Source organism: Saccopteryx bilineata, chromosome 4 (assembly GCF_036850765.1).
Source record: "Saccopteryx bilineata isolate mSacBil1 chromosome 4, mSacBil1_pri_phased_curated, whole genome shotgun sequence".
NCBI lineage: Eukaryota > Metazoa > Chordata > Mammalia > Chiroptera > Emballonuridae > Saccopteryx > Saccopteryx bilineata.
The window spans coordinates 254,684,369-254,696,563 of record NC_089493.1 but is presented as its reverse complement, the minus strand read 5'-3'; the positions used below and the strand labels follow the sequence as shown (position 1 = coordinate 254,696,563).

Here is a 12,195-nt window from a genome sequence, read left to right as displayed (position 1 = left end):
CAAAATTACCCCCTAATTTAGTACCTTGGCCTGTTGTGTCCACTAGGATACAGAATGGTCCACATTTGAGTGTAGTAACATTGCTAGGAACTGTTAATAGCATGCAATGCTCTTTCCTACTGGGAGGAATGTATTGTCCTTTCATACTTAAATCTGACAGGCCTCTTACAGGCAGGCTCTGCCAACAATTTGAAAATAAAACATTTGAAGTTTCAACAGAAATATATTTTACATGATAGGATGAAACCTCATGGAACTTACTGCTTACATGAATTGAAAAAGCTACATCAATAAGGCTGTTATAAGTCAGGCTCCACACTGTCCCCTAAAGGGATTAAACAGACCTCATAATGTGTTAGAGGCAGAAAAAAAGTGACCCAAGAAGGGGCTAAATCCTTAGTTGTCATTAGCATTTTCTCTTGTCAATGTTGCGCCTTGAAAAGACAGAGGACTTGACTTATTTTATATACTTGTCTGATTCTTTAGTACTTAATGAAAACTAGCGTGTTTTATTTGACCCTGGTGGCAAGACAGCTAAACTGGGCAGTTTGTTCCTGAAATAAAATAGCAGCAATCAAAATACTCTGAGTCCCTTAGAAATGAGAAGATCACAGATTTATTAGAAAGTAGGTATCCCAAGCTTATAGGTGGCTGTTAGCATTGTTTTGTCTCCTTTATACAAAAAGTAGAAATGACAGAAAAATGCTCTTGACAGAAAACAACACCGCTGGCTTGATCTCACTGAGATGCCGAGCCCAGGCTGCCCACATATAGGGAAAGGAAGTTCAATCAACATTAGCAAACACTCATGCAATTGATGAAGTTCAAAATGGCGTCTGAGAGTTGGTGAATGTTCTGTGGGTAGGCTGAATCAATACAATCTTAAAAACATACATTTGTTCAGTCATGCTTTTAAACAGCATCTCTTTAAAAACAAGTTATATATACAAATATCACTCCAAAATGTCTTGTATAGTCTACTACTATAAATTTAAGGCATCCAGATATTCTGTTCTTCTGCTGGTGAGGCACTGTTCTCATGGTTCTATTTCCACAGAAGACAATCCAGAAATTTCCAATGGTGTCCAAAGGGCAGCGATGAGATCTAATAAAAAAGTGATTTACAAGAAGAGTTCTTTGGACTCTGGCTCAGCAATATGCTTTATGCTGTAGAATTTCTTCATTTTTCTATTGATGTCATTATGCCTAAGCAGAAGGGAAACCACGAGGCCAAAATTAGATATAATTATGGTCAAGTTACAAGACAATACCACTAAACCGTTCAGCAAAAATGGAAATTATCCTCACACAAACCACACGAAGAACACTTCATTCCAGTAGGCAAGTTATTCTCTTATTTGTATAAACCACTCTTTGAAAAATAAAAGTCATGTCATAACACACATTTACTGAAAGCTTTGTAATTCTCAATTCCAATTGCTGATTGGAATCCAGGCAAAATTCTATAGTCGAGTGCATTTTATCACAAACAAATAGAAAGCACAGTAGAACTGGTCTAGTGGAAACAAGAGATAGTCATACTTTATATACATGGATTCACTGGTGACCCCTTTTATTCTCCAGTAAGCATAATAGTTATTAACAGTTTAAAGATAATACTTATTAATCGCTTAAAAATATGCTTTTTCTTTGGGTGTGTGATTACTGAGTAGTATAGGTTATTAGAGCACAAGGAGGTCGATTTATAGGGAAAAGAGGAAACAGGGAACAATGATGCTGTTTTTCCCTTCATACTTGACACCCAGTAAGCCTGTGGAAAGAAGTTCAAGCTCAACTTTGAAACAGTTTTATTTTTTAAGTGAATTTACCTCTGGGAGGATGCATTCATTTTCATGTGAAATTAGTTCTATTCTGGGTTTAACATCTTCCAGAGAAGAGCTGTTGCCTGAGGGTGAGTTAGCCACTAAAGTTTTCTTATTTCTATATGAGGCAAAAACAGTTTCTGGTAATAGTACTTGCTAGCATGGAGACATATTTGGATGGAGAACTCCAAGTATGGTTTTATAGCCTCAACATCATGCTAGTTTACTAAGATCATGTAGTTTATTCATAGTGTTTTAGTAGATATTTGATTATTGTCACCACCTGAAAGTTATCATTCTTAATTTTATCTATTCCTCTGAATATAACTTTAGAGAGTTGGCCAAGGGCAAGAAAGGAAAAAGATAAAAGAAAAACACAGTTGGTGAAGAGACATGCTAAGGACTTCCCACTGAACATGGTGGATTAGATACACACCTTTATCACCCCTTTCTTACAAAACACTATGATGAAAAAGTAAAGACATAATGAAGGCATAAGCCGAAATGAATAAGGGAAATGGGAGAGGAGATGGCAACAGACAAAATGCCTATAATATTTCAGGAACAGGAATGTGAATGGATACAGGTTGCATTTCTGCTTTAATATAAGAGATGCTGTGGTCAAAAACACTACAAAGAACACTTTCTTCAGGACAAAATCCTCCGTGAAAGGAGCTGAATGTATACCAAGTAAAATGTTCATTTGGGGCATTTATCTGAATAATATCAGGCTAATTCAAGCATCCCTGAACCCTACAATTACCTAGTCCTGAATTATCAGTATTCAAAAGAACAAATGTATTTGGGTACTTCTGGCATGAATTATTCAGATAATTTGCTCCTCCTTGATTTCAGTTTTGGATATAAAATCGCATTCTCAGTGACCAAAATTGGAAAGAAGAAAAGTCTTGGATTTAAATGACAGTTTTTCAAGTACTCTCGTTTGCTGACTCATCTAGGCATGAATTCCATATTTCCATAGCCCAGGCAGCAACTCAGAGGATTAGTTTAAAATGGTCCATGGCATGCGTCACATTTCCACTGATAGTCAACTTCGGGGGAAATTGCTACTTTTGTGGTCGCCTCCTAAACTTTACTGAGAGCATATCTACAAATCCCATCTCTCAAACAATGGGGTTTTGGTTCAAAGAATGAACTCAAACTAATACTCCCTGTTGGTAGGTGACCTGTAATTGGAAGACCTAGATTTATACAGAACACACCATTCTTTCTGTGGGATGACAGCCTCAGTCCTTTTTGGTTTTTCTTTTTCCTTCTTCTTCCATTTCTTCTTTCTAGGTCTCCCTCTCTCCAACTATTTATGAAGTCCCTACCACGTGCCAGCCCATGCTAGACACTGGGGGTACATCTTGGGGCACAACAGCGCTATCAAGGATCACTGCTCTCATGAAGTTCTTTACCTTTCATGGAATTTACTATGTTTTAACTGTATCCTCCTTAATTCTCTCTTGATTGTGATCTCACTGACTGAAGGGACTGTGTCTTATTCTGGGCAAAAGGTGTGGCATAGCACTAAAGACATGGTGGAAATGAGTGTGCCAGCAATCCAAGGATGTGGGCCCAGGGAAGTAACAAATCTGAAGTTTTCAGTGTGAGAAGGAAAATCCCAAAATGCTTGTGGTTGAAGCAGGGATGTTTGGTGAAAGTACTGGATATTTGGGTAAAGTCTCTATCTGGTACTTTTAAACCTCGAGGAACTTGCTGCTTCTTTAAAACTCTTAGCCTTAAAGAGTTTACAGCTGGGCACCGCTCTCCTAGTGTACAAAGGTATCCTGGTTGTGGCAGATGCGGTGCAGTTACGACACATCATAGAACATGTATTGCCTTTGGAATGACACAGTTCAAAATCGGACCCTGGGAGTGAGGAAAGGAAAGTTGGGTGAACGGTGTTGTTTGTTTTAAGTTTTGTGACGACACTTAAGTCTGGATTAGCATGCTCAAAGAATGTGCTTCTAGTGGGATGACTTTAGTTTCCAAGACAGGTCTCTTCCTGTACCCCCCACCATGGGTGTCCCACATTTGGAAGGCATTTGCCTTCCAAAGGCAGTGCTTTAGGACAGAACATGGGCTCTTAGTTGTACAGGGGGTCCTTGGGTTATGACACAGTCTGTTTGTTCCCTTAACCCGAAGTTTGGTCTAAGTCAAAACACACCCTACCTAACACGAACGGAACACTTGTGCTTTTAACAAACCAAAGTGGTGTAGGTAAGCATACTGCAGGACGCCAACTCCCTCACTCATGTGCCACGTTACTGTGTATTCTTCCGCCGTGTGCAAACTAGTTCCCCCACAGTCTGTAAGTGCGAAGCTAATGGCTAAAGCCAAACACGTCTCAATTTTTTAAAGATTTTATGGGAATGTCTAAAACTCAAAATGTCGTATGTCAAGACTGTTGTAACTGAGGACCCTCATAATGGCCTTTTCTATGTCTCAGCTCATTCTATTTTGATACTAAATTCACTGTTCTCCTGTGTCGGAATATGCTTCCTCCTCTTCCCAGAGGGTGCAAGGAGCTTATGAAAAGAAACGCCATTTGTGAGTCATGCTCTCATTAGTCCTGAGAGCTCCAGGGGCTTGTAGAAAGAGTTTGCTAAATTGTGCTTAAATGCTGATCATTTAAACTATTTCCTATCACATAGCCATTTTTCTCTACATAGAAGCTTCTACTATGCAAAAGCCAATGACCATTTCAAAGGAGAACCTGTCAATAAATGAAATCTGGAGGAACGGCTCAAGATTGGGACGTCCTCCCTTCCACCACATGGACAAAGCTTCAACGTGAAATACAGGTTTTGTCTTTGAAATGAATTTGAATCCTAGGGAGGCAGAGGTGGGGTGGGAGGGACAAGAACACCTGGGGAACATGGGCAGGTGTGGAAAGAAAGGAGCCCAGACCGGCTCCAGGGGGTTCTGAGGCAAAGCTAATCGCCTCAGGTCAGGAATCAGCTCCTGCTGACTGGACTGGCTCTGGACCTCACAGCCAGTATATTAGAAATGAAAACACACACACAGAAAATACTTCAGATCAAAGCACAGAATTTGAAACTATACCTTTTTGAGCAGAAAGTCTAATGGCTATAGTGTTACAAAACACCCTTTTTGTATTAGCACTTTAACAAACGTTTCTGAACTGTTACACCGGGAAGATTCAGCCTGCTTCGCCAGGTGTGCTCTAGACCTATGCCTTCAGCACATATTCAGGAAGCTCGGAAACGTCCCTGACTGACTAGGTACTAGAGAACTGGCTGGTTCTCTCTGCTCTGGGCGATGACAGGTAAATCCCCCTTCAAGAATCCTAATGTAGCATATGGGTTAAAAATAAAGTTAATACTTCCAGGTCAAAAATTTAAGATGAGACTAAAATGTAGTTATTTTATTACATCCAGAGAAATTGTGGCAAACGTGCATTTGCTCAGCAGGCCCAGGGATTCCTTTCCGCGCGGACTGCGTTTTCCACCATGACTCTGAAAATGCTGTTCAGTGTGGTTACCAGTACCCTCTGCTTGGATCAGGTATCAGCCAGGGCCTCACCTCTACTTTCCCAAATGTCTTCCACATCTTTGCTCATTTTTCTGTTTAGAATGATAGTTTAACAATAAAGCAACAAGGACAGAAACGTGTGTGCGCGCGCGCGCGCACAGGCACGCGCACGCACGTTTGCATACTGGCGGGAGTGGGGACACACTGAATACTGATCTCCACTGGGCACAGCAGAGGACCACTGCCAGGTGCTCACATCAACTCAGGCTAAACACATCACTCTCTTTGAAGTGGTTGTTGAACAACCTTGATATCTATGTAAAATTTTTGATGCTAGCTCTGGGCTCCAGATATGCAATTCTGAGTATGGCTAATTCCTTTGCAGTAAAACCCACACAGATGGTATTTAATGCTTAATGTCTTTTTAAGAAGTCTGTTCTCATGTTGGTCCTAGGATTAGGGGTTTCCTGATGCTAACCCCCCGAGGACACGGCGCCCCACTAGTCAAAGAGAGTGTGACTGGTGGTGGCCAAGGGTTAATGCCCTCTGTCTATCTGTAACTGGAACCCACGCTCATTTCATTTGTTACGAATCTCGGATAGACTTAAACTCTGGGAAATGAATGTCTTATTGACGTTTTAAGACAAGTAATTGCAAACATTCCCTTGGAGTGGTAATAACTCAAAACCAATTTGTCCTCTGCAGGAGAAAGTAAAGATAAATCTGACTGTTATAAACAAAGTCATCCTCTGCAGCTGAAAGACACTGGGAAAGCTGTTCAAAGTAATTGAGTTGAATCTAATTTTAAAAAGCATTGAAAAGAAATTTAGATTCTTTCTATCAAGCTGTGACCAATTTAGAAAAATAAATAGCAAATAGAAACCCCGCAGAGAGCTGACATTCTTTAAAATGTTGTATTTTATTGCCCCCATTTTTCATTTACCAGGAAAAATAAAAATTTTCTTAGGAACTAAACTGTGATTCCAGTGCCCGCCTGGAACGAGGGCCCGCGGCCTGCCTCCTTGCCCAGGGCTGTCCTGTAGGGCCAGTCGGCGGCAGAATGTGGAACTCACTGACTGCCACTGCTTTCTGAAGTCATACGATCCTGGGCAATCCCTGATACCTGGGAGGGGCCATTTGGCCTTCAAGCCAATTCCTGGGACAGGATTTGAAGCCATCACTGATAGAGGAACACTCGGGTCCCTTTCCTTCTCGTGTCTCTCTATAGCAGGGGTCCCCAAACTACGGCCCGCGGGCCACATGCGGCCCCCTGAGGCCATTTATCCGGCCCCCACCACACTTCTGGAAGGGACACCTGTTTCATTGGTGGTCAGTGAGAGGAGCATAGTTCCCATTGAAATACTGGTCAGTTTGTTGATTTAAATTTACTTGTTCTTTATTTTAAATATTGTATTTGTTCCCGTTTCGTTTTTTTTACTTAAAAATAAGATATGAGCAGTGTGCATAGGGATTTGTTCATAGTTTTTTTTATACTCTGGCCCTCCAGTGGTCTGAGGGACAGAGAACTGGCCCCCTGTGTAAAAAGTTTGGGGACCCCTGCTCTATAGGATGCTTTTCCTATGGGTTCCATTGGCAAAATAAAACAGGCACTGGAGCCAGGTGTTTTTCATGTCCACGTTCCCCTACCAGTTTTAATTTCTCTGAGGAATCTCTATTTCAACTAGAGATAGCCATCCTTACTTTATCTAAGGAGAGAATCGGGCTGGTTCTCTCTGCTCTGGGCGATGACGAGTGAATCCGAGAACCCTCCCCTCTTGCGCACGAACAACGTCATGGGTTTCCACTTGCTGTAGAACACATGGGAAACTAAAAACATAGTGAAGTGCAAACCAATTTATATGGTAGGGAGGGAAAGTGGCCAGGATGCTTATTTAAATACACTGAATATTTTTATTTTGGGGTTTCTGCTTATCACTGAAATCCAACTCTGTTAATACAAAAGGCCCATGAATCTGATAGGTTCAAAACTGAGCCTTCAGAAGGTTTGTTTCTTAAACTGCGTAGGAAATTGTGAACCTCATGTCAGATATCCAAGTAGTCCCATAACTTCCTGCCGGGCTCTTATTTTTGTAATCCTATTATAGTAGATCGTTCAGCTTTGTTCCCTTGCTTATGAAAAGACAGGATGAAATGCTTCTGGCAGGAGACTCTACTTATGACACCATCTTGCTTCCAGGTGCCGGAGGAGCTGGGAAGGAGTGGGAGGCCCCCTTCCCCTCCCACCCCGCACAGTTTGTCAGTCTTGGTGCTTGAGTCGCTCGGGGTATCACGGTGACTGTGTTTAACCATAAAAAGAGAATTTTCTAGGCACCAGAAGACACAAACTCAGATGGGAACAGAGAAGCGTATGCGGGTGTGGAAGGGAGGTTAGGAAAAACAGAAGTAGGCCAGGGCCAATGCCCGTGTCCGGGAAGGGAGCTGGCAGTTTTTCCTGTTCCTTCCTGACCCCAGGAACTGAGATGCTGGCATTGCCTCAGTGTGGCCAAAGCAGACCAGACTTAGTAGCATGTGAGCCTGACCCAAGCAGTAACCACCAGTAACTACCAGACACTCCAGGCACTTCCTTCGATTTAATGAATTAGATGAGACCCCTAGGGGCACCCACTAAAATAATTGTGTGACTGACTTTTCCTCTAGCCTAAATGGAGACCTGGAGCAGATAAAGCTCAGTTTAGAAGGGAAAAAGGAGAGTGACATCTCACACCTCAGTATTCTGAACTAAATTTCATACCCACAACCAATATACTCACATTTGTGTGTGTATAACTACATACACACACACATACACACATTCACATCAACATTTTAGAGGATTTTGAGAGAGGGCTAAAAGGTGTGTCATGCATTTAATTTAAATGATTCATTAAATTTAGTTTAAGTGATTTAAAAGTGACTGTCTCTTTTTTTTTTTGTATTTTTCTGAAGCTGGAAACGGGGAGAGACAGTCAGACAGACTCCCGCATGCGCCCGACCAGGATCCACCCGGCACGCCCACCAGGGGCAAAGCTCTGCCCACCAGGGGGCGATGCTCTGCCCCTCCAGGGCGTTGCTCTGCCAGGACCAGAGCCACTCTAGTGCCTGGGGCAGAGGCCAAGGAGCCATCCCCAGCGCCCGGGCCATCTTTGCTCCAATGGAGCCTTGGCTGCGGGAGGGGAAGAGAGAGACAGAGAGGAAGGAGGGGGGGCGGGTGGAGAAGCAAATGGGCGCTTCTCCTATGTGCCCTGGCCAGGAATCGAACCCAGGTCCCCCGCACGCCAGGCTGATGCTCTACCACTGAGCCAACCGGCCAGGGGTGACTGTCTCTTTTAAGAATGGGTTTGGATTTCACTCATCTGGAATACCATCGTGAGAGGCACCTCCAGCATTACTGCCCTCCCCGCTCGCCTCCTCCTCCTCCTGTTCCCTGCCTGTCAGTCCTGTCCCAGTCAGAGAGGTGTGTGTTCCCCGGGGAGATAAAAGAAAGCTATGCTACAAAAGAGTTTTGTCCAAGAAGATGTCTGAGCCACCTGGGAATCCAACATAGTCCTTCCGTGTACGCAGTCCATGCATTTTGAACGGCAAACATTTTGTTGGAGAAAGACTCCTGTTTTGCGGGCTCTCAGAGACTGGCTTTCTGACTGGCACCCTGGTTCCAAATGCTAAGCGGGAGCTATTCTGGCAGGGCAGGGTCTGGCTTCTCCAAGGGCAGCAGAAAGGTGATGAAATGAGCTTTCAGTCTATGATCAACAATGAAAGAAAACCTCAGCTCTGCTTCAAAGTTCTGGTTCTGATCGGAGGCTAACTCATTCCACCCATGGCAGGAAATTCAATTTCTGTACTTACTTGGTACTTGACGGCATTAAAACAAAGACTGAAAGCCAAAGTCACCTGGGAAACGGCCGGTGTGTGAGCTGGGCAGACTCCTCTGCCCTCGGCTGCTGGAATAAAGCCCCTCCCATAGGGCACTTGCTGCCTTTCTATGGTCCAGTCACAAGCCTGCCTATTTCTATTTGGGGGAAGAGTTTTAAGTGTCGTGCCTTGGTGTCAGCCCTGCTGAAGGTGCTCTGGGACCATGATGTAAAAGGTCACGCGAGTCAAAGCAAAGGCACAACCCTGCTCCGCTCCATCTCCCTACACCACATACCGTGCACAGCCATGCAGATGCTCTTCAATCGGCGTGTTAGAGGGAAGGTTGGTGCAGCTGCCGGACATCTCCTAGAGGTGCGATTAAAAATCATCTGAAACCATGCAGCAAGCTCAGCACATGCGCAAGTCTCAATGAACAGGAGGCGTGCAGGAGATAGCTTAGACTAGGTAGGACAGAAGCTTGGTGCACACTTTCAAGAGCATGGGGAACTGCTGAGATGATTCTTGTACTCCTTGTACTAAGTTACCTGGAATAGTTGTATCTGAGCAATGTAAGTTCGGACACATTTAACCCCAAAGGGCCTGGTGTTTGGGGGCACAAGGGTGACTTTTCTAGCTGAACCAAATATAGCTAAAGTCCTTTATAACAAGGACAATTCACAGTGGAAATCAACTGGTGTTAATTTAATTAGAGAGATATTAACTAAAGCTTAGTTTTGGTATGGTGAAAAAGAATTAGACAGTTCTTAGACTGCCCCTGGGATTTTACCGTGTCCCAAATAATAAATTGCGTGATGTGATTCTCTAGATTGAATGATGTGTATTATGGGTCCTTCCACTCCTCAGAGGTTTGCATGTTGGAGGCTGTACCATCTTTGATGGCATGGCGCGCACAGAGCACACAGGACACATTGCCTGAAAAGATGTTCACGTTTCTTATTCACTGGATTTGAACCACAGATCACAGCCCATGGGTTTCTAATAAATGCAATTATAGAATGCAGTCCATGGCGCGCTCTGCCATCCATCCCGTGTGAACTGGGGAGTGCTTCGCCTGCTCTCGCCCTTGTCAGTGCTTGGGGGCCTGCATCGAACAGTGCCAATGTGGATGGAGGTCTCTGGGGTGTGTTTATTTCTAAGATCATTCCAGACTGAAATAGTTAAATCTTTAGAAATAGCATTTCTATTTATGTGCTCTTTAATTGGGCTTGAAATTAAACTACCCAGTTGCACGAGGAAAACGAACTCTTCCTGAGGCAGAATCCACGCCAAAGAAAGGCTTGACTGCACGTGGATTGGTCTCTAATCACCTAGAAATGCCTCCCTGTCTCGGATCCTAATACTCAAGGATCAACCTATTTAGGGAAATATAGGGACCAAATATAACTCCCTGTAATTTATTTAATCTTTCAGAGTAGTTTTCCAGACGAATAGCAAAGGGGATGTACTCAAATGTATCTCACTAGAAACACATAAACTTGGCTTTCCACGCATCCCTTTGGGATTTTTCTGGGGATTACTGCAAGGTGGCGAAGGTCAACAATCTGTAGTGTCAACAATGACATCATTCAGAGGTTAAAAGAGGTACCCTCCAAACAGCACTCACCGCCTTACTCTTTCCTTTGCTGGCAGAGCTCATGGGATGTCCCTTGAAATCCACCGTCTTCCTCCCTAGCGCGGTTAAGGGCAGTGTGGAAGTCTTCAGCTGGTTGACCGCCTGATAGTTATTATTATTGTTCTGGTTACCACTTAGGGTCTCCATGATGGAGCGGAAGGTTCCGAAAGGCCTTTTTAGGTGGTCCCCCGACTCGCTGCTGGTGGAGGTACGCTGGAGGGCCCTGCCCTTATCTCTGTCCTTCTCTCCAGTTAGTTCCAGGCTGGTCTGCTCCATCTGCACCACAGGCTCCTCAAAGGTAACTCTGAGTTTCAAGTTCTGAGAGGTCCGGCGCTTGGAAGATGGAGACTTGAGGGCGCTCTTGGGACTCGTGGCCGCTTTTTGGGCAGCCGTGCTGTCAGGGTGGGGCTGAGTGGGGTCTCCGGAGGGCTGGTTTGGGGGAGTAGTCCCTGAGCCTAGACCCTGGGATTCTAAGTCCGGCTCGCTGCTCTCTGAGGTGGGAGATGGGCTATGGCCGTCCAGAGATTTGGGGACCTTGATGCTGAAGGGCAACCTGCGCCCCGAAGCCAGGCTGTGCTTCTTGATCATCAAGTGTAAGCTCTCCGCGCTGTCCATGGTCTCCGCACTTTCCACGATGGGCTGCGGCCTGGGCCGCTCGGCCTTCCTCACGGGGGTGCTCTTGGGGTCTTCCGAGTTGTTGGAGTCTGTGTCGGACTCGCTCAGGGACCTCTGCATCAGCTGCCTCAGCCTGGCTAACTTCAGCTCCCTCTTCTCCAGAGGGATCTTTTTGGAATTTCGAGAGGAAGCCTGAGTATCCTGGAATTCCAAGGACAGCTTTTCCTGGGTGCAGACACTCTCGGCGATATCTTTCCCCAACAACTGGCGAAGAATTTTATCAGAATCTTCGTCTTTTGCTTTCGCCCTAGCCCGGCTGGATGCTGACAGGCTCCCGAGGACTGGCACCCCCTCCTGGGCTCCCGGTTTGCCTTTGGCAACAGACTCATCATCTGCATCTGGGGATTTCCACGGGGACTTTCTGGAAGCCGGGGAGGATGGTGAACTGAAAAGAGGATGAAGGAGACATGAGATGATTTCCTCCTGGGTTAAAATGACCTGGCCACAAGCTATAGCATAGCCTTTGCTGTCGCTAATAAATTATAAATCAGTAAGATTGGAATAAGAAGAATCACTTAATGTCTGTTACAAGCAATTCACAAATACTCAATAGTGACAACTATAACCAAAGTATGGCATCCCTCATATTTTTATACCAAGTCTAAATTTGTCTACTGTTTTACTACTTACACATCAATTTTGCACAAATTTTCTCAATTACCTCATCTTCACCAATCTTACGAACCCAGGTATACTTATTCCCATTTTATAGAT

The 12,195-nt window shown here is 44.3% G+C and overlaps 1 protein-coding gene across 5 annotated transcripts in view; it reads right to left on the bottom strand.

The window, feature by feature from the left end:
* Positions 1-620: 620 nt before the first annotated feature.
* Positions 621-12,195, bottom strand: part of SNCAIP (synuclein alpha interacting protein) — a 166,038-nt gene continuing 154,463 nt past the window's right edge. For 4 of the 5 annotated variants that reach the window (XM_066274184.1, XM_066274182.1, XM_066274183.1 and 1 more), the window contains 3 exons: positions 10,798-11,866; positions 9,469-9,539; positions 621-1,206 (listed from right to left, as the gene is read on the bottom strand). In XM_066274184.1, coding sequence (XP_066130281.1) covers positions 1,122-1,206; positions 9,469-9,539; positions 10,798-11,866 — 1,225 coding nt within the window. In that variant the 3' untranslated portion in view covers positions 621-1,121. The remainder of the gene's footprint in view (positions 1,207-9,468; positions 9,540-10,797; positions 11,867-12,195) is intronic. The other variant, XM_066274186.1, reaches the window with a different exon arrangement.